The 25091-nt window shown below is 53.0% G+C and overlaps 1 protein-coding gene across 2 annotated transcripts; it reads left to right on the forward strand.

Moving 5' to 3' along the window:
• The first annotated feature begins 243 nt into the window (after positions 1-243).
• On the forward strand, positions 244-21291 carry OAS2 (2'-5'-oligoadenylate synthetase 2). 2 transcript variants are annotated; one of them, XM_047088359.1, is made up of 10 exons: positions 244-488; positions 2208-2478; positions 5420-5598; positions 6518-6753; positions 7461-7611; positions 9087-9260; positions 12367-12649; positions 15040-15227; positions 16295-16533; positions 18419-21291. In XM_047088359.1, the coding sequence occupies exons 1-10, from the start codon at positions 312-314 to the stop codon at positions 18585-18587; spliced, it is 2067 nt and encodes a 688-aa protein (XP_046944315.1). In that variant the 5' UTR covers positions 244-311; the 3' UTR covers positions 18588-21291. The 2 variants fall into 2 exon arrangements, with proteins under 2 accessions (XP_046944315.1, XP_046944316.1); XM_047088360.1 differs by having other exon boundaries at positions 245-488; positions 7470-7611.
• The last annotated feature ends 3800 nt before the right edge of the window (positions 21292-25091 follow it).

Below are 25091 nucleotides of genomic sequence, written 5' to 3' on the forward strand. Positions count from 1 at the left end.
GTACCATTGTCATCGCCATTTCACAGATGGGGAAACTGAGGCACAAATAGGGCAGAGGACGTAGCACGTATCAGTCTGCCTGTTTGACCACAGGGTTGCCTCCCGAGGAGCCGGCCGGCCGACGTCCACGCTGTGGGGGTGGGCAGAAATCTGGATTGAGGAAGTCAGCTGGAAACTCACCCTGTGAGTTTCGGTTTCTAGACTCTCTTCCTGTGATTTGCCGTTTCCTGGCTCTGGGCAAGGGAGTGGCGCATTCTCCTCTCTGCTGATCTGAGATCTACGGTTAGCAGCTGGCAGGAGCGGCAGGAGCGATGGGCATCTGGGGGTCGCATCTGTACTCCGTGCAGCCGGAGAAGCTGGAGGAGTTGATTCAGAACTCCCTGAGGCCCTATGGAGAATGTCAGAAACAGATCGATGACACGGTGAACGCCATCTGTGCCTTCCTGGAGGAAACCAGGCAGCTCCCCCAAGTGATATGTGTGGCTAAAGTGAGTGGAAGGCTGGGGTCAGGGCTTCTGGGAGCCAGGAGGTGCCGTGGCCACCGGAAGGAAGAGAGACATGGGGCTGAGCACCTTCTGGGTGACAGGCCGTGGGTGAGGCAGGCTTCGCCTTGTCCTCTGCGCCCTCGAGTGGGATGATGGATATGGTGTGGAGTCTAGGGGCACGGCTTTACGGTCCAGCTCTGCCTTTACTCCCGTGCGCCCCGCAGCAGGTTGCTTAACCTCTCTGTTTCAGTCTCTGAATCTGTAAAATGGGAGAGGAATAATACGCACCTCAAACTGTAATGAGGCTTAAGTATATAATGTTCTTAGTACAGGGTCTGGTACATAGTTGGTGGCCAATAAATGAGCTGTGATTACCCACTGTTATTGTTTCTATCCTCCCCATGTTACAGAGGAGTAAACTGAGGCCGGTTGAGTTCGGTAAAACTACCCGAAGGTGGCTCTGTGGTTTCTCAAGGGCAACAGGGGGCGTCTCTCAGCGGGTAGAAATGTTTGGTGCTATGGGCGTAAATCCCAGGGCTGAGGCTGGAGATTCCGGGCCTCTGGGGAGGAAAAGGTGCTGGGAAGGTGCTGGGACCCTAGGGTGGGAGGGAGTTAGAGATCCCCCAGCAACCCCCTCACGCTCACTAGCCCTGGAGCCCCGCTTCTCTTCAGTCACAGGGATTTCTGGCCTGTGCCTTATGCATGCCCAACAGCCCCAGCAGGAAAGATACCTGGACACTCGGTGTCCTTTCGCCCTGGCCCAGATGAGGAAACTGAGGCACGAGGAAGTTATTTACTAGCTGGAGGCAAAGCTGGACTTTAAGCCCAGATAGTGTTGGGAGCATGAACCTTTTTTTTTTTTTTAATCTCAGTCTTTTTTTCAACTTTCTTTTAATGTTTAGTTTTGAGAGAGAGACTCGGAGACAGAGACAGAGCATGAGAGGGGGAGGGGCAGAGAGAGAGAGAGAGAGAGAGAGAGAGACACAGAATTTGAAGCAGGCTCCAGGCTCTGAGCGGTCAGCACAGAGTCCGACGCGGGGCTGGAACCCACAAGCCATGAGCCCAACGCGGGGCTCGAACTCACGCGAGATCACGCGAGATCATGACCTGAGCCGAAGTCCGCCGCTTAACCGACTGAGCCACCCAGGCGCCCCGGGAGCATGCACCCTGAACCGCTATGCCATCCTGCCTCTCGGTGTTGTTAACTGTTTTTCTAATTAACATAAAATGTAAGAAAACCAAAGTGCACAGAGCTGAGTGCCCAGTCCGGTGGATTGCCACAAACAACATAACCTGTGTAACCTACACCTACCCCCCGACCCTCCTCTGTATCGGGTTGCCTGATATAAATGAAATCACGCATGGTGGGGCTTTAGCGTGTGGCTTCTTTGACCCATCCTGCTTACAAAATTGATGTTGTATGTAGGCATGTGTTTATCATTTCGTTGCTGAACAGTATTCCAAGGTGCGAATACATCACGTTTGTTCGTTCTATCGTCAATGGCCGTTTGAATGGCCTCCAGGCAGAGGCTCGTGTGAAAACTGCTGCCGTGAGCATCCTATTCAGGTCTTCGGGTGGTCAGATGGTGGCCAGCCACTCGATTTTAGGACTACGGTGACATTCGTGGCTTTTGCTTGACTGGAGAAGTGTTATCGCCTACGGGGGCGCCCTGTGACGCCAAAGGGCCCAGATTCTCACGTCTGCTTCTCCATCGTTGACAGGGTGGCTCCTATGGCAGGAAAACGGTGTTGAGGGGCAACTCCGATGGTACGATTGTCATCTTTGTGAGTGACCTTGAGCGGTTTCAGGATCAGAAAAAAAGCCAAGATGAAATCCTCAGCAAGATCTGGCAGGGGCTGAACACCCATCAGCTCACAATGAAGCTGGAGGCCAGAATGGAGATCCGGAAGCTCCATGGTAGGCTCATCTTCCAGCTGTCCACCAAAGGGCAGAGCATCACTTTTGAGGTGCTCCCTGCTTACAACGCTCTGGGTGAGTGCTCCTGGGTGTGGAGGGCACTGGTCGGGAGGGGTGTGTTGAGAAAGCAAAGCCAAAGAAAGGGGTGGCAGACAGCCATGTGGGTCCTCTAGGCTGGGGATGAGATAGATATCACTGGTATGCTCCAAAGTGGGGGACCACATACCTTCAAGAGAGGAGGTCCCTCCTGCCCTAGGCTTCCTCTCTTCTCTAGAACGTCCCCCCCGCCCCCATCTCCTAATTGAGTTTGGAGAGAATGTCCTAGACTCTAGAATCTAGAGCAGAGTTTCTCAAACTGTGATAAGCACACAAATCAGCAGGGAACCTTGTGAAAAATGGTTCAGGAGATTGGGGCAGGACCCAGGATTAAAAGTTCAGCTGGGGCAGCATTTGGAGTCTGCTTTCTGACCAGGTCAACATCAAGGCAAAGGCAACTGGTTGGATGAATGGATGGTTGGTTGGTTGGTTGGTTAGATGGATGGATGGATGGGTGAATAGAGGTACAGGCATATGGATGGATGGATGGATGGATGGATGGATGAACAGATGGACGGACGGATGGACGGATGATAGATTGGATGGATGGATGGATGGATGGATGGATGAACAGATGGACGGACGGATGGACGGATGATAGATTGGATGGATGGATGGATGGATGAACAGATGGACGAATGGATGGATGGATGATAGATTGGATGGATGGATGGATGGATGGATGAATGGATGAATGGATGGATAGATGTACAGGCAGATGGACGGATGGATGGACAGATGGACAAATGGATGGATGATAGATTGGATGGATGAATGGAAGGAAGGACGGGAAAGAAGGAAGGAAAGAAAAAGCTCAGCATGGTTTCCACTTAGTCTCAAGCACAGGTACATATAATCACAAACTTAAATGCCACAGCTGAAATTAAACCCTCTTTAAGCAAATAGGAAAACTGAAGGAAAGGAATGCCCCAGGGACACACAGTCAGTTACCGACAGAACTAGAATAAACTCCCAGATCTTCTAAACCCCAAGCCAGGATGCTTTTAGGATGGACACACGCGCACACACACACACACGCTTCGGTGACTCATATTCACAGAAAGGCAACCAAGTTAGAGAAAAATATTTGGAAGGTAGGCAGCTCTCAGTTCCTATCCAGGTCCCACCCCTTACCCATTTTTGCCAACTATAAGATCAGACTAGAAATGGCTAGTTTACGGGGCCTCTATAGGATGGCAAGAGTTGAGAGGACGTGCCTACCTCAAACAAGGGCTGCAGTCGTGAAGAGACCCAGTGTAACTCAGAATTCTTAGGAAATCCTCTGCTCTCCTCTTGTTCAGAGCATGGTGGCTGGGGACTGGGCCAGAGCGCCCTCTGCTGGGTTCACCCCAACCTGCAAGGATGGTGTGAAAACGAGAAATACGCTCTTCCTTGTATGTGGTATCCAGAGGCTGCCACCAGATGGCGCTAGACTTACATCTTGCAAACCGAGATCCTTTTGGGAAAGGAAACCGTGATTGCTTTCTGAGAAAAGTAACTTAGGGGTGAATTCTTAAATTCCTTTCTTTGCTAAATAGTTGCCCAACTAACGTGGCCTGTTCTCCACACCGGCTCCAGGCCAACTTCCACTGCTGTCCGGCTCCACGGCTGTCTCCCCAGGGTTTCGAACCCAAAGGCAAACTCTTCCTCTTACCTGACTTCCTAGTGTTTGCGTTTCCTCACCTGTTAAGTTAGTGGTTAATCGCGCCAACCACGTGGACTTTTGTGGCCCTGGCCTATTTCCCGCTACCTGAAAGGGCTTAAACTGTGTCTGGCATAGAGTAGGCGCTCAGCGAGTGTTAGCTACATTATCGCCATCATCGAGGAGCGTAGAATGCTCTCTCCCTTGACCCCCTCGGGTGCCAAGAGCCCCGAACCATGTCGCCATCATCGAGGAGCGTAGAATGCTCTCTCCCTTGACCCCCTCGGGTGCCAAGAGCCCCGAACCATGTCGCCATCATCGAGGAGCGTAGAATGCTCTCTCCCTTGACCCCCTCGGGTGCCAAGAGCCCCGAACCATGTGTGGCTAAAAGTAGGAAGTCAGTAACTATCAGAGCAAATGAAAGGAACAAGCTGGCTACCGGCTCCCCTTGTTTACGTGTTTGTAAAAAGTGCTTGTAAACAGTAGGGCTCGATGTAGCAAGAGTGGAGACCCTGAGGAAATCCTGGGACCTACTGACACGCCCCTCCCACTGCATCTCCTTCCTCACCCCACACCAGTGGTTCGCAAACTTCCGCGGGTGTCAGAATCACCTGAAACTTAGTTAAAAAACAAAACCAAAACCCAAAAACAGAGTCCCCAGCTGTGTCTACTGCAGACCTCCCGCAGAGCTAATTGGGGATTGAGAGGCCCATATTCATGGACTCAGGAGGCTCCTGGGCCCTATTCCGGTTTGAGAGCCACTCTCTGGCATCATGGGATCTGCTTCTGAGGGGAGTGTGCCTGCCTGTTGGCCTCTGACCCCAGCCTCCAGTAGCCTGCCTTCACCTCGCCTGTCTCCTCAGAGTCCCCGCACGCTTGACTCTCTGAAACAGAACATTCCCTGGCGGGGCTCAACAGCGGAATATATTGTCTGCGATACAGGAACCCTCTTTTCTTCCAGGTGAATGCCAGCCGCTCCAGGAGCATTTGTTAAAGAAGCCGTCGTTCCCCGCTAGTTTGGAATTCTCCCTTCCTCATTTATAACCGCGCTTTCGATCCCTCTGTTTCTGCTGACCTTGTCTTGGGCCAGCGGTTTTCACGACCGTGAATGCTAGACCACGTTTTGTTACCTGGCGAGGCAAGCCGCCCCTCACCTTTTGGGGGGAATACACCAGTCCCCTTACAGATGAGGCGACGGACGTGTGCTGTCGAGGCGCGACAGACCCCCGCTGTTGGCTCCCCGGACACCGGAAGGTCTGTGCTTCTCTGTCGCTCCAGGCTTGAGTGAGAAGCCCAGCCCCCAGATCTACCGAGAGCTCAAAAGAGCCCTGGATGTGACAAAAGCCCTCCCCGGCGAATTCTCCGTCTGCTTCACAGAACTCCAGCAGAAGTTTTTTCACAACCGTCCCAGAAAACTGGCAGATTTGATCCTCTTGGTAAAGTACTGGTACCAACAGGTAACTTTCCAATTACGTCATCTACTGCCGGCATCCGTTTCCTTTCAAGCGAGAGCACTCCCGTCCAGCGAAGTAGGACCCGCAGGTATACGCTTGAAGCCCCCCCACCCCCGCGGCCACCGTCCTGACGTCCGTCCCCACAAACCAGTTCGGCTCTTTCTTGAGCTTGATATCAATGGAATGGCACCACAGGCGCTCTGTGTCTGCCACTTTGGGGTCGACGTGATGCCCGAGAGGTTCGTCTCCGCGGTTGCCTATACTCGCGCTCGCGCGCTGTCTCGTGGGATTCTGTTCTCTTGGCCCACCGCGCTTGTATCCGCCCTGCTAGTGGGCGTTTGGGCCGCGTCCACATCGGGGCTATTGCGAATCAGGTTGCCACGGGTGGTCCCTCGCACGTCTTCTCGTGAGTTTCAGCACTCATTTCTGTTGAATAAATACACAGGGTATGAGCTATATGGATACGTATGTGTAGATAGATACGCGTACACACGACGTATTTGTAGATGTACGTGTGTATATAATAAACACATACGTAGGCTATATTATGTATTATTACATAGTATATAAAACACATAGCATTACGTAAGTATATCATATGCAATACGTAACGTTAGATAATATTAAATACATATGTAATAATGTATACATTTCACTTTAGTAAGTATGGCCAACGTGAGTTTTCCCAAATGGCTGTACCTAATGACACCCCATCGGCAACGTATGACAGCTTCAGGTGTCCCTTATCCTTGCCAGGACGTGACACTGTCACTCCACCACATTTTAGGCATGGTGTCATGTTCGTCACCGGGAGGGGGGGGGATGGCGACTTCCCATAGACGTCCGACTCCTTGATTTCGGGCCCCCGGCATGGGGGGCCTGGATCCCCAGATGAGCCACTGTCCCCTCTCTTCTCCCACAGTGCCAGGCAAAGCTGAAAGAGTCACCCCCGCTGCCCATGTATGCTCTGGAGTTGCTGACAGTCTACGCCTGGGAACAGGGGTGCGGAGCAGAAAACTTTGACATCGTGGAAGGCCTCAGAACCGTCCTGGGGCTAATCAAACAGCAGGAGCAGCTGTGTGTCTACTGGATGGTCAACTACAACTTTGAGAATGAGACGGTCCGGAACATTCTGCTGAGCCAGCTCCGGTCATCAAGGTACCAAACGTGCCTCCACCCTCTCTCTCTACCCGTCGCTCTGCACGTCAGGCTGTGCCCTTTAGAGTGAGGGCTCAGCCCCATTCTTCCAGCCAAAGATGCACCAGAAGAATGCCAGCAGCGGTGGGTAGGGAGGCAAAGCGGGGTCTGTCCGAAAGGGGGAGCCTGACCAATGTTTTTTCGCATTCCAAACCATCGTCCTATTTCGTCTTGTCCCCAAAACAAACACTCAAGAGGGGGTTCCCGTATAGAAGGAAGGGACTAACCACTTTATTATGTTATTTTTTAAAGTTTATTTATTTATTGAGAGACGGTGTGTGTGTGGGCATGAGCAGGGGAGGGGCAGAGAGAGGGAGAGAGAGAATCCCAAGCAGGCTCCCTCGCTGCCGGCACAGAGCCCTACACGGGGCTCGATCTCACGAACCGTGAGATCGATCGTGACCTGAGCTGAAGTTGAGAGTCGGACGCTTAACGGACTGAGCCGCCCAGGCGCCCCCGTTTTACTATGTTGTTCGTAGAACATCTCTGCCAAGCAGAGAAGGCAGGAGCTGAGGGTCGAAACTCTCACACGAAGCACCTCAGGAAATGAGAGGAAGCTTGAATACTTGAGTCCAGGTTCCCGGACGCCCCGTCCAGGCCTCGTTCCCCAACACGGGTTTCTTCTTCCGCGTGCAGCCCAACTGATTTTTTTTTTTTTCATCTAACGGAATTCCTAGGCCGGTCATCTTGGACCCAGCCGACCCGACCAACAACGTGGGCAAAGATAAGGCGTGCTGGCAAATGCTGCAGCAGGAAGCTCACATCTGGTTGTCATATCTCAGCCCGAACGAGCCACCTGGGCCGTCGTGGAATGTTCTGGTGAGGGGGGCTTCGCAAAGGCAGCTCGCGTCATGCTGCAGGGAGGGCGGCCCGACACCCAGACTGGAGTCGGACCCCGAGAGCACCACATGTGGATGTCCTCGTGCTGCTGTGACAAAGGGGCTTACAGCGGCAGAAATTCATTCTCTCACAGATCTGGAGGCTAGAAGTCCAAGGTCAAGGTGGGGGCAGGGCTGTGCTCCCTCCGAAGGCTCCAGAGGAGGGTCCTTCCTTGCCTCTTCCAGCTCCTGGTGGCTGCTGGTGCTCCTGGGCCTGTGGCCCTATGCCTCCTGTCCCCGCCTTCATTTTCACACGGCCTCGTCTGCTGTGTCTTCACAGCCTGTCTCTGCGTCTCCCTCCCTGTCTTCTTCTTTTTTCTTTGATGCTTATTCACTTTTGAGAGAGAGAGAGACAGAGCGCGAGCCAGGGAGGGGCAGAGAGAGACAGAGACACAGAATCCAAAGCAGGCTCCGGGCTCCGAGCGGTCAGCACAGAGCCCGACGCGGGGCTCGAACTCACGAACCCGAGCCAAAGTCAGATGCTTAACCAACTGAGCCCCCCTGGGCCCCCCTGCAGGTTAGAGATCTCAATCGATGGCTGCAGGTGAGAGAGCAGGTGGTTAGGTCGTTTAGGACATAACGGAGCGGAGCCCCAGGCAGATATACGGCAGCCGCCCCTGCAGAAACTGGAGAGCTGGTCAAGCGGCCGACTGTGGGGCAGACACAATGGCTTCCCCTCCCATCCCCCAAAGGGAAGCACATCTACCAACACGGGATGCCCCTGCGCTCTCAGAGCTCGTCGGAGAAGGACAGTCCAACGAGAACGTTGTCAGTCTAGGCCGCGGAATCCACTCGGTTTTCTGGGGGTCACGGGGTGCCCGTGAGGCCGGATAGAGGCCAACCAAATTCCACGTTTCACAGACGCGGGACTGATTGACATCCAAAGTCCGGTGGGCGTGAATCTACCACTCCGTTTGGCACGGGAAGTTGAGAGCCAACTGAGCAAGGAAGTGGGATATAAGTGAGATTCCCAAATTCCAGGGCCCCTGATCCAGAAGGGATGTCGTACGGCCACTCCTTGTCCCGACGTTCACCGGACTCTGGTCTTTGCTCTCCGACCTCGATTTTCCCGGCTTCCTAAAACAGCTTTTAAAAAACTATCCCCCCCTCCCGGCTTTTATTCTGAAAACTTTCAAACGTATAGAAAGTTGCAGAAATGGTTCAGGGAACCCCTGTCTACGTAGACGCCCAAATGTTTAACTTGTTACCCCTTTAGCTACGTCCCAGTGGTCCCCATCATCGGTGTCATATTTGTTGTTTCCACCGAGCCCTCTGAGTTCGCTGCCAGAGAAGGACGTGCTCTTAGCTCACCGCACGCAGCTCCCGGGGGGCTGGGGGCTGGCTGCCACCCCAAACTCTCCAGAACGTTCTTGGGGTGTGTGGATGCAAGCGCTGAGCGTTCTTCCCCCTTCCCAGCCGGCGCCACTGTATGCGACACCGGGCCACCTTCTGGATAAGTTCATCAAGGACTTTCTCCAGCCCGACAGAAATTTCCTGGACCAGATTGCGACAGCTGTTGACATCATCTGTAGATTCCTTCAAAAAAATTGCTTTCCACATTCAGCTACAAGAGTTCAGAAAACTGTCAAGGTGAGTACTGGCCTCTTTCCCACGGGGTCTGACCGGCAGGGAGCAAAGCGGTTCCCGGAGCCCGGCAGGCCCGCCCTGCCAGCGGCTGGAGGGCAAGGGACGCGGGAGGCGAGCCGGGGAGGTGGGCACCTAGGACCCTGGTTGTCAGTAGGGGGCGCCCGTGCGCTGCGTACGTCATTAACAGCACGCCGTTGGGCTTCCCGGGCCGCCCCTGCTCTTGGGTACCTGCCCCTCTCCTGCCCCTGCCTCCCCATCACCTTTTCCGTGGGTCTCCTCTTCTGTCACGTTCTCACCTTCCCAGCACAGGGGCTACAATTCAAACCCCGGCAGGTCCCAAGCTCCGTGTGCACTGAACCAAAGAGTGACCTCTTTCTTGCCTTGACCACCGGAGTCTGATTCATCCTGTCAGCTGAGCTAGAGATTCAGCAGACTGGGTCGTTCTTGTCCATGGCTCGAAGGCCACGGGCTAACACGCTTCCCTCCATCTGTGCGTCAGCGACCAGATAACCAACCGAGCCACCCAGGCACCCCCTCTGTCCCATCCAAAGGGAGCGGGGAAGCGCCCATATGCTGCCAGACAGACCTGGGTGCTTGCTGCCCCGAGACAGGTCCAATATCCCATAAGCCAAACGTGGAGTCAGATGTCTCACAGAGGCTCATCGGGGTGAAAACAGGCCGAGTTCATGGGCAACGTTAGAATTGTCAAGGCCTGTTCTTCCCTTCCTTCCCGAGATCCCATTAACACAATGGTAGAAAATAAGAAAAGGTACAATGGCACATTGAAGGAGAAGAAAATAGGAGGGCGCCTGGGTGGCTTGGTCGGTTAAGCGTCTGACTTCAGTTCAGGTCCTGATCTCGCGGTCCGTGAGTTCGAGCCCCGCATCGGGCTCTGGGCTGACGGCTCGGAGCCTGGGGCCTGCTTCAGATTCTGTGTCTACCCCTCTCTCTGCCCCTCCCCTGCATGCACTCTGTCTCTCAAAAATAAACTTTAAAAAAGAAGAAGAGAGAACCACGGGCACACAGGAAGGTGCTTTCTTTCTTCCTGAAGTTGGTTGCAAGCTGGAAATTGTTGTCTGCTGGGTGACAGGGAAGGAAGGTGTCACCTGGAGAAGGTGAGGAGGGGGCTGTGACCCAGGAGAGGCCGGCCAAGGCCAACACCTGCAGACCAGTTGCGTGAATGAAGCAGGCTCAAGCATCTGATACAGGAAACCGAACACCTTCCCCTCACCCCTAACCCGCTGCCGAGCATTTACTAATCGTGGGTAAAAAAACGTTTTCCTTGCAAATGTCGGGTGAACTTTCTGGGGCAACCAGGGCAGCAAGTGTGGAGGTTGGTGCCCTGAGCAGACCCCACCACACGTGCACTGGGATGGTTCTCCGTGAGGCAGCTGGCTTCTCTCCAACTCGCCCTCAAAGACGCCGATAAGCTAAAGAGCTGTGCCTACAGGCTGAGCCCCTCCAAATAGACGGGCTGAGCCAGCATATTGCCTAGGCTGCCTCGTGCAGGGGTGGCCAAACCAGGGCCAGGGAGCTAAAAAATGAACTGACAGTTTTACAGAGTTGTTAGAGTAGAAAGGGAAGGAGGAAGAGGAGGAGGGGGAGGGAGGGAGAAGGAGTGAGGAGGAGGGAGGAGGAGGAAGGGAGAGGAGGGAGGGGGGAAGGAGGAGGAAGAAAAAGAGGAGGGAGGAGGAGGAGGAAGGAGGAGGAGGAAGGAGGAGGGAAGAAGAAGAGGAGGGAGGGGAGGAGGAAGAGGAGGAGGAGGAGGAAGGGAGAGGAGGGAGGGGGGAAGGAGGAGGAAGAAAAAGAGGAGGGAGGAGAAGGAGGAGGAGGAGGGAGGGGAGGAGGAGGAGGAGGAAGGGAGAGGACGGAGGGGGGAAGGAGGAGGAGGAAAAAGAGGAGGAAGGAGGAGGAGGAAGGAGGGAAGAAGAAGAGGAGGGAGGGGAGGAGGAAGAGGAGGAGGAAGGGAGAGGAGGGAGGGGGCAAGGAGGAAGAAAAAGAGGAGGGAGGAGAAGGAGGAGGAGGAGGGAGGGGAGGAGGAGGAGGAGGGAGGGGAGGAGGAGGAGGAGGAAGGGAGAGGACGGAGGGGGGAAGGAGGAGGAGGAAAAAGAGGAGGAAGGAGGAGGAGGAAGGAGGGAAGAAGAAGAGGAGGGAGGGGAGGAGGAAGAGGAGGAGGAAGGGAGAGGAGGGAGGGGGCAAGGAGGAAGAAAAAGAGGAGGGAGGAGAAGGAGGAGGAGGAGGGAGGGGAGGAGGAGGAGGAGGGAGGGGAGGAGGAGGAGGAGGAAGGGAGAGGACGGAGGGGGGAAGGAGGAGGAGGAAAAAGAGGAGGAAGGAGGAGGAGGAAGGAGGGAAGAAGAAGAGGAGGGAGGGGAGGAGGAAGAGGAGGAGGAAGGGAGAGGAGGGAGGGGGCAAGGAGGAAGAAAAAGAGGAGGGAGGAGAAGGAGGAGGAGGAAGGTGGGAGGAAGAAGAGGAGGGAGGGGAGGAGGAGGAGGAGGGAGGAGGAGGAAGGGAGAGGAGGGAGGGGGAAGGAGGAGGAAGAAAAAGAGGAGGAAGGAGGACGAGGGAGGAGGAGGGAGGGGAGGAGGAGGAGGGAGGAGGAGGAGGGAGGAGGAAGTGGAGAAGCCTGTGTGGCAGGGACATACATACCCCACACTTAACTATCTGACCCCGTACAGAAAGTTTGCAGACCCTTGTACCTAAATCATGAATATTCATCCCGGGATCCCCAGATCCCCAGAGGAAACACAAACGAGAGAACAAACGAGAACTTTTAGCGTACTGATTGCATCCAGTTTGATTTCTCTCAGGTCACAGGAATCCAGACAAAGCTAAATACCCTTTAGGAGGCATCTCTAGAAAGTTGACTCGAGCAGCAGGTAATTTGCAACTAGCCCATCCGCTGTTTGTGTGCAAATAAGTATATCGAAGGGCATGAGAAAACCTTTGGAGCCAAACTATCCCAGGAAAAGGTGAACATCTTGCTTTGAACTCAGCCCTGACTGGACCCTAACCTGGAACTACCCCCTCGGCAACCTCACTGGCACTGGCCCACGGGGGCAAGGGGCTCAGGGTCTAGAAAATGCTCTAACAGCTTGCCTTTCTTCACTAGGGAGGGTCGACCGGCAAAGGCACGGCTCTGAAGACGGGCTCCGATGCCGACCTCGTGGTGTTCCCAGACTCGCTTAAAAGCTACACCTCCCAAAAAAGTGAGAGGTGCAGTATCATCAAGGAAATCCGTAAACAGCTAGAAGCCTGTCAGCAGGAGAAAAAGCTCGAAGTGAAGTTTGAGATTTCAAAATGGAAGGCTCCCAGGGTGCTGAGCTTCTCTCTAAAATCCAGAGTGCTCAACGAAAGGGTTGACTTTGATGTGCTGCCTGCATTTAATGCGCTAGGTGAGACCCCCCAGACCTCAGCTTCTGGAGGAGGAAAGATGGGGTCTGGGGTGATGGGGCCAGGCGGGTGGAGGGAAAGCCAGGTGACTTAGTGATGACGACTCACGGGTCTAGTGCCCCCAGCAGGCAGCAGGAGTCATAGCAACAACACCTTACCCCTGTGGACATCTTTTTTTTTTTTTTTCTTTTCTTTTTAAAAAAATTTTTTAATGTTTATTTTGAGAGAGAAAGAGAGAGAGCGCAGGCTCCAGGCTCTGAGCTGTCAGCACAGAGCCTGACGCGGGGCCCGAACCCACAAACTGTGAGATTGTGACCTGAGCCGAAGTTGGACGCTTAACTGACTGAGCCACTCAAGCACCCCCTTCCCCACCATGGACATTTTCATTCTCCTTGGTCACTTAAGTATCCCGACGATGTCCAGCACCCACATCTTATATGGGTCCTGCGGTATGACTCATAATACCTATCAAAGAATGGGGTACAGAGGTGTTCTGTACACATTTATAGATAAAACGCTTCAGGTATTAGTGAAGGAAATTAACAAACAGACTGTGGGAAGAATTCTGAAGCAAAGACAAGAAATCTGAGTGCCGTCAATCTTAGGGAAAATTGGAAATCCAATTCATGAATGACAGATACATCATTTTGTATTAACAGAAACCAAGGTGAGGCGCCTGGGTTGAACATCCAACTTCGGCTCAGGTCACGATCTCACAGTTCGCGAGTTTGAGCTCCACATCGGGCTCGCTGTTGTCAGCATAGAGCCTGCTTTGAATCCTCTGTCCCCCTCTCTCTGCCCCTCTCCAGCTTGCGTATGCTCTCTCTCTCAAAAATAAATAAATCTCAAAAAAAAATGTTTTAAGAAAAAAAAAGAAAGCAGGCTATTTCAGACATTCTTCAAATCTGAATCAAGAAGACTCTGGTACCTTCCCTCCGAATGGTTCTTAGTGTCTCTAGAGAGGAAATAACAATATAGATTAGGGTTTGGCTAAATTTTTTTTTTTTTTTGAGTAAAAGCAAGGTGGCAAGTATTTTCAGCTTTGAGGACCATACAGTATCTGTCACAATTACTCAACTCTGCCACTGTACCCTGAGAGCAGCGAGGGACAATACGTTAACAAAGTGCATGGCAGCGTTCCAATAAAACTTTATTTGCAAAAACAAGAAGTGGGCCAGATTTGGCCTACAGGCCATAGTTAGCAAACTGCCCATCGGCTCAGTCTAGAAGATCTTTCTGGGGTGATGAGAATGTTATATACCTACTGAGAGCTTGAAATGTGGCCAGTAGGACTAAGGAACTAAATTTTTAGTTTTGTTTCCCCTTAATTAATTTGGATGCTTATAACCACAGTGGACAGTGCAATTCTAGATAATACTTTAGTAATAGCACCTGCATTCATATAGACTGTATAATTTTTAAAAATATCTCATTACTCTGGAGATGCTCCCAGTATCTTCGACATCAGTCATTCAAATATACTAATAGAGTTCCAAGTCATTTCCCAGGATTCATTGTATTTGTGAAAAATGTTTGAAAATGGTTCCTTTTGAAAATTTAAATTCAAGTTAGTTAACATACAGTATAGTCTTGGCTTCAGGAATAGAACCCACTGATTCATCTCTTACAAAGGACTCCCGGTGCTCATCCCAAAAAGTGTCCTCCTTAATGCCCGTCACCCATTTGACCCACTCCCCCACTCTACCCCCTCCAGCAACCCTCAGTTTGTTCTCTGTATTTAAGAGTCTCTTATGGTTTGCCTCCCTCTCTGTCCTTATCTTATTTTGCCTTCCCTTCCCCTATGTTCTTCTGTTAAGTTGCTCACATTCCACATAGGAGTGAAATCATAGGATATCTGTCTTTCCTTGACTTATTTCACTCAGCATAATACCCTCCGGTTCCATCCATGTTGTGGCAAATGGCAAGATTTCATTCTTGTTCATGGCCGAGTAGAACATATATATCCTATCTTCTTTATCCGTTCATCAGTCGATGGGTATTTGGGGTCTTTCCATAATTTGGCTATTGTCGATAGGACTTCGATAAACATGGGGGTGCACGCGTCCCTTCGAAACAGCACACCTGTATCCCTTGGATAAATTCCTACTCGTGCACTTGCTGGGTCGTAGGGGAGTTCTATTTTTAACTTTTTGAGGAACCTCCCCACTGTTTTCCAGAGTGGCTGCACCCGTTTGCACTCCCACCCGCAGTGCATAAGCGCTCCCCCTTTCTCCGCATCCTCGCCAACATCTGTCGTTTCCTGAGTTAATTTTAGCCATCGCACAGGTGTGAGGTGGTATCTCATTGTGGTTTTGATTTGTGTTTCCCTGATGACGAGTGATGTTGTGCATCCACATGGGAAGGCACAATCTAAATATCTCCCCCGTGCTAGGTCAGCTGAACTCCGGCTCTACACCCAGCCCCAAGGTCTACGCGGAGCTCATTGACCTGTATAAATCCTCAGAAGCCGAGGGGGGAGAATTTTCCACCTGTTTCACGGAGCTGCAGTGCAACTTCGTGGCCTTCCGACCCATCAAGCTGAAGGATTTAATTCGTCTGGTGAAGCACTGGTACAAACAGGTACGACCGCTCGTATTCCAGCGATCCGGTTATCGTTTTCATCAAGCTCTGTGACCTTCACGTCAGTACGTAACCAGTGCTCCGTGTGCCCACGCTCTCCCACGCTGGGGGGCTGAGCCACTTTCGGGAATCTGTCCACTGATCCCGACTGTCTCTGTGCGTCCCGTCACCAACCCCCATTAAGTGGGGCGAGGTAGGGAGCACCCCCTCCCATCAACACCGCCGCGGGTGGTTTATTTTACCTTTGCTTTGACACCCAGAGAACTCCGCAGGAACCCAGGTTACTCTGCGTGCAAAGGGCGGATGAAGTTGGGATTTGCGTGCCTACAGGTCAGCGGCACGGCTGACCTTCTGCTCTGCGCCCATAAGAGGCACAGATGCCATCCTTGGAAGACAGGCGGGACCAGGGGCTGCATTTTCTCTAACCGTTAGCCTGCCTTCGCTTCCGTCACCTGTCGCGCACACAAGGGAGTGTCCGAGAATTTCCATGACAGCAGACCTCCGGCACAGTGCCGGCTCTTTCCTGAGACGCCTCCTGCCTGCGTCCAGCTCCCTGAAGCCTGAGGCCGACACTGGGCCCCGTGGTTTCCATCCCAGAAGCTCAGAGAAATGGCCACACCCCCAGCCCCGCGGTGCTCAGAGGGCTTGAGGCTGCGCTGTGACCTTGAGCAAGTCCCTTCCCCTCCCTAACGTGCTTGTCTTCATCAGAAACGTCCATCTGTGCCTGCTTGGTGGGGTGGCCAGAGGGTTAGGGATGACCCGTAGAATGTCCGGCCCCACAGCCAGCACACGGCAGGGGTTTTCTCAACGGTAGCTGTATTACAACTCCAGGGAGTGCTAGATGGTCGGAGCACAAGGCGGAAACCTGCATGTGCTGCTGAGGGAGCCCCTGCAAAGCTACCCTGCTCAGACCTCCCCCAGACCATCCCATGGGCCCTGCGGCTCCTGGCCCAGTTGCCCTGCTGGGGTCCCAGCGGTCATCAGCGTGCGGTCTCCGGCAGGCTGGCTGAGCTCACCGCACCTCCCTGCTCTCGCCGGTATCGTCTGACGTCCCCCTCTTCCCTCAGTGTGAAAGGAAACTGAAGCAAAAGGGGTCTCTGCCCCCGAAGTACGCCTTGGAGCTGCTCACCATCTACGCCTGGGAGCAGGGGAGCGGGGCAGAGAATTTCGACACCGCCGAGGGATTCCGGACGGTCCTGGAGTTGGTCACAAAATACCAGCAGCTCTGTGTCTTCTGGACGGTCAATTACAACTTTGAGGATGAGACCGTGAGGAACTTCCTACTGACCCAGATCCAGAGAACCAGGTGCTCCAAACCCTGCCCCTTCCTTTTTTTTTTTTTTTAATCTTTATTTTTGAGAGAAAGAGAGAGAGAGAGACAAAGCATGAGCAGGGGAGGGGAAGAGAGAGAGGGAGGCACAGAATCCGAAGCAGGCTCCAGGCTCTGAGCTGTCAGCACAGAACCTGACGCGGGGCTCGAACTCACAAACCGTGAGATCATGACCTGAGCCGAAGTCGGTCGCTCAACTAAGCCACCCAGGCGCCCCCTGCCCCTTCCTTTTCTTTTCTTTTTTTTTTTTAAATTTTTTTTTTTCAACGTTTATTTATTTTTGGGACAGAGAGAGACAGAGCATGAACGGGGGAGGGGCAGAGAGAGAGGGAGACACAGAATCGGAAGCAGGCTCCAGGCTCTGGGCCATCATCAGCCCAGAGCCCGACGCGGGGCTCGAACTCACAGACCGCAAGATTGTGACCTGGCTGAAGTCGGACGCTTAACCGACTGCGCCACCCAGGCGCCCCATTGCCCCTTCCTTTTCTTAACCTGACTCCCTCCAATGCTATTTCAGCGACCCGGATTCTCCTCCCTGGGGTCATGATTCGTGATTCCCCATGTTTGAAGCAGAAGAGGGAGTTTGGTGGGGGTGGAAAGGTGCCGGCCAACAGAACTTGCCATCGTCTCTGGGGAGAAACTCCTCGGGGCTTGGGGATGGGAGAAAATGTCATCCAGGAGGAACAGAGAAGGAAGGACCAAGGTACCAGGAGCCTGGGATAGGCCGAAGGGAAAGTGTGGATTCGTTAGCAGATATCTTAGAGGTGTGGAGGTAGAAATGTGTCCCTGAGAAATAATGCTGTCATTCCTTCATGGCCGATTCATCCTACCAGAGGGAGTTTTATTACATCAGATTCTACCTCCCCTTTCGGATCTGTACCCCACAAGACCGCTATCCTTCAAGAATAGCGGGGAACCTTAGTGTATCCACTCAGTGCCCCCAGCAGAGCACAAAAACAGAGGACGCAAAAAGAAAGAAAAGAAAAAAAAAGCTTTGAGAAGGAATAGAGGGGAAGAAGGAGAGAGCAAAATACCATGGGCTGCCTCCTGTGGGTGTGGCCCACATGACATTACAGTTGATTCAATTCCGCGTCATTTTTCAACTGCCCTAACGTGAAGGAAATGTGTATATTATGCCATCCTGTGTATACTGAGTGACACCTTTCAAAACACTTCTGACAAATGTAATTGAATTCTAGAAAATTGCTTTGAGCTATATCAGAATATTTGAGTTACTGGCGTCTAAAACATAGGACACATTATTTTACGGCTAAGAGTAGAATGGGGCCCCCGTTCTGAGGCCACTGGTTTAAAAACATTTTTTAAATATTTATTTAGTTCTGGGGCGCCTGGGTGGCGCAGTCGGTTAAGCGTCCGACTTCAGCCAGGTCATGATCTCACGGTCCGTGAGTTCGAGCCCCGCGTCAGGCTCTGGGCTGATGGCTCGGAGCCTGGAGCCTGTTTCCGATTCTGTGTCTCCCTCTCTCTCTGCCCCTCCCCCGTTCATGCTCTCTCTCTCTCTCTCTCTGTCCCAAAAATAAATAAACGTTGAAAAAAAAAATTTTTTTTAAACTAAAAAAAAATATATTTATTTAGTTTTGAGAGAGAGAGAGAGAGAGAGAGAGAGAGAGAGAGAAAGAGGGCAAGCAGGAGAGGGGCAGTGAGAGAGGGAGACCCAGAATCCCAAGCAGGCTCCAGGCTCTGAGCTGTCGACACAGAGCCTGACGCGGGGCTTGAACTCATGAACCGCGAGATAACGTCCTGAGCCAAAGTCAGACGCTTGGGCCACTGAGCCACCCAGGCGCCCCTGAGGCCACTGGTTTTAAAAAGTATGCGTGTAATGCTCCTGCGTCTTCTTCAGGCCCGTGATCTTGGACCCGGCTGACCCCACTGGTGACGTAGGTGGAGGGGACCGATGGTGTTGGCATTTTCTGGCAAAAGAAGCTACTGAATGGCTGTCCTCTTTCTGCTTCAAAGATGGGACTGGATATCCTGTACGATCGTGGAAAGTGCCAGTAAGAATAATCTAAAGGGAGTGTCATCCGGAGGATACCCTGTGACAAGCTTAAATCAAAGAGCTTCTCCTGCCATAGCAACCTGGAATTCATTCGGCCACAAGTAACTGAGAGCCCAACACAGGAGCTGACACAGTTTGGCTTTTTCCTTCCCGTTACAAGAAATCCTAAGGCAGGGCATCCAGGGCTCATGCAGCAGCCCCACGGTGCTTTCCTACCAGCGGTCTCCTCCCCACGGCACTGTTGGCATTTAAGGGTCCGACGGTTCTTGGCACTGGGACTTGTCCTGGGCTGTGTCAGGTGCTGAGCAGAATTCCTGATCTCTACCCACTCGAGGCCACAATTAAAAATGTCTCTGGACATTTGCCTCATGCCGTGCGGGGAGCACCATGCCCACCCCCCCGGGGTGAGACCCCAGCTTTAGAAGCTAACTCTGGAGTTTGCTTCAGTGATCAAGATCCCCACTGCGGCCAGTCTGCAAAAATTGTCCCTGGGCATCCTGACCTTCTCAGATACACTTCCTTCTTTTTTTTTCTGACTCTTTTAACCAACGCTTTTAACTGCTTAGCCTATGTGTTATTCTCGCACGTGTATTTCTTTCTTTCTAGACAGTGCAGACTCCAGGAAGTTGCGGATGTTCTCATTCAGAAGTCATAGGATCCTGGATTGCTAATGCTAGAAGAAACTTCTAGAGGTCATCTGGCAGCTGCTTTTCAAAGAACCAGTTCGCTGCGTAGAATCGCAGTCCCTTGGCAATCTCCACCACGCCGTCTCTCGCTTCTTCGGCTCCTCTTGAAATCAAGACCACTAAGTCCTTCATAGCGTCGCCCTGCTGAACTCTTGCTCTGTAGGTGACCCGCCTTAACAAAAATACCTGCTCTCATCCAGCTTCGTGGGCGCCATGTTTCTCTCAGCCATTGTGTTTCATGGGCGCCATATTTCTGTCAACCGTCGTGTGTTTTCCAAGTTGCTCCTTCCTTTTCCTTCAAGCCTTAGCACGGGGATCTCTCCGTGTTCCCAAAAGGAAGCCCTTCACCGGCCGCTCCGTTCCTATAATTCCATGACCTTGCTCTCACGCTCCTCCACATTGCCCGCCTCTTGTCTGTTTCCCTCCACCCCTGCTGCACCTGCTGAATTGAAGGTCTCCCCAGCCAGTAGTGAGCCAATGTCTTTTTTAGCCCTTTAAACCCTCCAAAGGCTTGGATTATAACTGTTGCCTTACATATATAATAGCTTGTTGTCTTTTCCTTCTGAGCCTACATTTCCCCCCATCCATGAGTGCCTTCTTGCCAAATCTAAAGGCTTTATGCTCTGGCTTTAGCTTCAGAGATACTTGAATGTCTAAGCGTTTTAACCTCATCCATCCACTTAAAGTTTTATTAACACCACATATACTAACTGTCATATAATAAGGAATGTATCTAGTCTTTGTCCCCAGATCCTGGCACAGAGCTTCAGAACCCCTTGGAATTATCTGATAGGAGAGTCTTTTCCATTCATAAGGAGCCCCTTCCAACCATCCCTGAGTTTATGCTAACTAGGTTTGGGCCCTTAGGTAACAGCTTCATGGGAAGGACTGGCCATGCCCCAGAAATGCCAGGCGTGTGATTAGAGGGTTGCAACCCCCAGCCACGTCCCCCCCACCAACCTCCCAAGAGGAGAGGGGGCTGGAGATTGAGTTCAAGCACACGGCGAACGATTTAATTAATCGTGGCTCTGTAATGAAACTTCCAGTCCAGACTCTGGACAACAAGGCTTGGAAAGCTTCCTGGTTGGCGAACATATCAGGGTGTGGTGACGGTGCCTCCTGACTCCATGGGGAAGGGAGTTTCTGCACTTGGGACCCTTCCAGCCCTCACTTCCTGTGGCTGTTCGTCTGTATCCTTTATAATAAGTTGGTGATTTAAGTCTGGCGTTCCCCCTGAGTCCTGTGAGTCATTCTAGCAGGTTATTGAACCTACAGGGGGTCATGGGAAAGCCCTGAATTTGTGGCCAAGTCCGACAGGAGTGCGAGTAGTCTGAGGACGCCTCTTGCAGCCGGCATCTGAGGAGAGGGCGGTCTTGCCGGGACCTTGCCCTCTACCCCATGGGGTCTGCACCAGCTCCAGGTAACGTCAGAGTTGGACTGACCTGCAGGACGGTCATGCCAGTGAGCCGGTGTTGGGATATACCACCATTCTTGTCCCAGGACAAGGGCAAAGGAACGAGCGATGACCGAGGTTGAAGAAAGAACGACCGCTGAGTTCCCACCTACGCAGTCTACCGCTAGTTAGCAGACCCTTCTAGACGCCCGAACTTGCACTTCAGACATAGACAGGAGACCATAAGACCCTGCTGCATCCTCACAGAGCTTACGGACGTCGCTAGAGGTACATCACCTAAATCCCTCAAATCAAGATGAAGAACCATTGACAACCTCGGGCTAAGCGGTCGGCATGGAGTGGATTAAGGCCCGTAACCATAAAGGAAGCGACTCACAGAGTGCCAAAGGAAGGAACCACCCTGGTCCTTTTCTGCCAATGTCTTCTCGGCATCCAGCAGACATTTAAGTTCATGAAGAGCAAAGAGAGCATTCATTCGTCACCATCAAGAAACCGACGGTCATGGGTCAGCACTGGGAGGAACGAGGGCACCAAGTCTTTTTTCAGAAATTGGCAACTCACGGGGGCGCCTGGGTGGCTCAGCCGGTGAAGCGTCCGACTTCGGCTCAGGTCACGATCTCGCGGTTCGTGAGTTCGAGCCCTGCGTCAGGGGCTCTGGGCTGACGGCTCGGAGCCTGGAGCCCACTTCGGATTCTGTGTCTCCCTCTCTCTCTGCCCCTCCCCCGCTCGTGTTCTGTCTCTCTGTCTCTCTCTCTCTCTTAAAAAATAAACATTAAAAATTAAAAAAAAAACAAGTGAAAGGGAAATGAGCCAAGAACATAGCAAGAATCCAGTTAGGCACAGTGCAAGGTCAAGATCCCAGGCCCAGTCATCCGCTCTCAGTTTCCCTGGCAACGAGGCCCCCCACTTACCCCAAAGGAAGTAAGCGATGTTGACAAGCAGGGCAAACGGCCAGAGGCCCAGGAAGCATTTGGGAAGAGTGTGAGAGGCAGACCACAAGTCAGGCCACCAATGGGGAGAATTTGCGGATGAAAGGACTGTCTGGGGCCTTGTCTGCCGGAGGGTTTCAGCTGCTCTGAACCGAGCTGCTCTGACCAAGGCTAAGCTTGGTCGGGTCGGAGTAGGTAAAACTTATCACTCTCGTTCTGTTTCTTGATATCAGTGCCCGCGGTGAATCTCATACAAGGAGAAGATGAAGAAAACTTACTCTCTGTCTTTGCTGGGGCTGCCCTGGGGGAGCTGGCCTAGATCCACCCAGAGTGGGGTGTAGACCCGTGAGAGCTAGCCTGGGTCCGCCCAGAGTGGGGTGTAGACCCGGAGAGAAGCACTGGGAGCAGAATAGGAGGACTCCAGTAACCCAACCCGGCACGCGTGCCTCGGAGGGAGTTCCTCAGAGATGTGCTGGATCCGAGGCCTCTCTCTTCCCTTTCCCTTCGCTGTGGGACCGGGATGGGGCCTCCAGGGGAGAACCTCTCGTGTTCTGAGGGACAAGGCTCCAGCTGTCAGAGCAGGAAGTCACGGCCAGGAGGAGGGGAAGGGCTCAGTTGTTGTGAGAGCGTATGCGGGCTGGGGGTGGCGGGGTCAGCCAAGGGGACCCTTCCCCAAGGCCTGGCCACGGCGATGGCCAGAATAACGGGAGAGCCAGCGGGGGCCACTGTGAGCTCTGACAGAGGGAAGAGCAGACCCCACCCAAACCACGGAGGCCTGGGAAAGCCAGCACGCGTGTGGCAGGCAGAATAGGAGCCCCCCAAAGATGTCCGCACCCTCCTTCCTGGAGCCTGTGAATACAGAACCTGGCCTGCCAAAAGGGCCCCCGGAGATGTGACCGAGTAAAGGGTCTTGAGAGGAGGAGAGGTTTCTGGGTGCTCAGGTGGGCCCAGTCTCATCACCGGAGCCCCTACAAGCAGAGCCTTGAGGCGCCCGTAGTGTCTGACTCTTGACTTCCGTCCAGGTCATGATCTCACGGTTCGCGGGTTCGAGCCTCGGGTCAGGCTTGCACTGAGAGCACGGAGCCTGCTTGGGATTCTCTCTCTCCCTGCCCTTCCCCTGCCCATTCTCTCTCTCTCTCAAAATCAAAAGATAAAAGGCAGAGCACCTTTCCCACCCAAGTTGGAGCGATTCAGCTAAAGCAGCAGCAGCAGGACGGGAGTGCGTGTGGCCGGTTTGGAGATGCAGAATCCTGAGTCCGCGAAGGCGGATGGCCTCTAGATGCCGCCAGTGAGCCCCGCGGACTGCCGGCAAGGAAACGGGGACCTCAGTCCTGCAAGCAGGCAACCTGAGGGCGTCTGGAAGCGGGTTCTCCGGCAGGTAGGGACACGGCCTCAGGAGACCCAGTGCAGAGACCAGCCAGGCCTGCTGGCCTTCTGACCTACAGACGGTGAGATAATGAACTCGCATGGCTTTAAGCCACTGAATCTGCGGGGATTTGTTTTGGTCGAAGCCATCTCAGGTGGCGGACAGGTAAGCAGCCGGGGACCGGGCGCCCTGGGGTCAGCCTGTACCTGCCCAGCCTGCAGCCCCGGAAGGCAGGTCACGTGGGAGAGGCACCCCTCTGGTTTCCTCCTCCGCCCTCCACACCAGATGTGGGGGAGCTCCCGCACCAGGGCGGGGAGGGAGAGCGGCTTGCTATGTGCGCCTCATTTCTTCTTGCTCCCTCCGCTCCCTCCGTTCCCCCTGCGAAAGGAAAATACTGGTTTTCTTACAGTTGTCTGTGTGATCTCACTTGGAGCGTGTCAACCCACTTGCACGCGGCGGTTTCACACTCCGGGTCAATATCGCAGGCCTGCAGGGTGTGGGACTCGGGGCAGGGGCGGGGGGCGAGGGGCGCCATCCGCCCTGAGACGCGTCCGTCCCGCTCACACCCTCACCCCTCCTTCTTCCTCCCGCGCCTTTTCTTTCGCGGCTCCCGCACCCTTTGCTCTTTGCTGCCATCGTGTGGTGATCGGGAGAATTAACCTCGCGCGGGCGGGAAGCAGGAAAGTCCCAGGAACCGGTTAGGTGTGCTTTACGCCAGTGCAAAGTGCCTGGGGAGGGAGGTTCGTTTTGAACCGCGATCCAGGCAATAAGGCCTCTTTAAACAATCTGTTATTTCCACATCCCGTTCGTTAACTACTCACTAGGAGCAGAGAAGGGAAAGGCGACCAATGGCTCCGAAACAGGCCTGGGGACACTGGACGGACGCTACTGAATTAATCCGCTGAGGTATTTCCGCAATCATTCTGTGCAGTACATTCGAGCGAGAAACACGCCTTTCCCATTGACCTCGAGTGTGACCAACAGGGATGCAAGTCTTTGAGGCTGGTCGGCTTTCCCACTTTTAAGAATTCCCTATTAAAAGGTGAATGCAGGAGATCCTAAAACACTGCTGGAACTGTATTCATGGATTGGGAGGCTGAATGCTGTTCAGATGACAGGGGCGCCTGGGTGGTGCCATCAGTTAAGCATCCGACTCTTGATTTTGGCTCAGGTCAGGATCTCGCAGTTTACGAGTTTGAGCCCGGTATAGGGGGGCTCTGTGTTGACAGTGTGGAGCCTGCACGGGATTCTCTCCCTCTCTCTCTGCCCCTCCCCCATTCATGCTCTCTCTCTCTCTCTCTCTCTCTCTCTCTGTCCCTCCCTTGCTCACACTCTCTCTCTCTCAAAAAAATAGACAGGGGAGCCTGGGTGGCTCAGTCGGTTAAGCATCCTACTTTGGCTCAGGTCATGATCTCACAGTCTGTGGGTTCGAGCCCCCCATCGGGCTCTCTGCTGTCGGCACAGAGCCTGCTTTGTATCCTCTGTCCCCACCTCTCTCTGCTCCTCCCCTGTTTGTGCTCTCTCGCCGTCTCTCTCAAAATTAAATAAATAAACTTAAAAAAAAAAAGACAGGCCACCTTTTAAAAGGTATATACATTGTTCAGATGACAATACTACCCGAGGCAGTATACAGATTCAAAGCAATCTCTATCAGAATCCTCATGGTACGTTTTCCAGAGATGGGAAAAACTCATCCTAAGCTTCACACGGCATTTCAAGGGACCCAGAATAGCCCAAACAATCTTTAAAAATAAGAACAAAGTTGGAGGATTCGTATTTTCCGATTTCAAAACTTGACACAAAGCCGCGGTAATCAGAACAGTGTGGTATTTGCCTAAGAATAGACATTCAGACCAATAGAATAGAATTGAGAGCCCAGAAATAAGCCCTCAGGTCCCTGGTCCAGTGGTTTCAACAAGGGTGCCAAGGTCATTCTGTGGAAGTCGGTCCCTTCAGCACAGGGTGCTGAGCAAACCAGAGGTATGCATACCACGAGGAAGCTGGGCCCTTATCTTATGCCATCGACGAAAATTAACAGAACTGGTCCAAGACCCAGATTTTAGGAGCTAAAACTATAAAGCTGTCAGATGAAAGCATGCACGATCTCGTATTTTGCAATGGT

This window comes from Lynx rufus, unplaced genomic scaffold (genome assembly GCF_022079265.1).
Source record: "Lynx rufus isolate CCGP_SWC_20201006 ecotype Redwood Valley unplaced genomic scaffold, mLynRuf1.p SCAF_24, whole genome shotgun sequence".
In the NCBI taxonomy this organism is placed as follows: domain Eukaryota; kingdom Metazoa; phylum Chordata; class Mammalia; order Carnivora; family Felidae; genus Lynx; species Lynx rufus.

What these genes read in the sequence shown, in the direction of transcription:
- OAS2 (XM_047088359.1), top strand. Translation starts at nt 312, where the DNA reads ATGGGCATCTGGGGGTCGCATCTGTACTCCGTGCAGCCGGAGAAGCTG. An exon ending in CCCTGCTTACAACGCTCTGG is followed by an intron (nt 2,479 to 5,419) that starts GTGAGTGCTCCT and finishes CTGTCGCTCCAG; the next exon opens with GCTTGAGTGAGAAGCCCAGC. An exon ending in GCCTGCATTTAATGCGCTAG is followed by an intron (nt 12,650 to 15,039) that starts GTGAGACCCCCC and finishes CCCCCGTGCTAG; the next exon opens with GTCAGCTGAACTCCGGCTCT.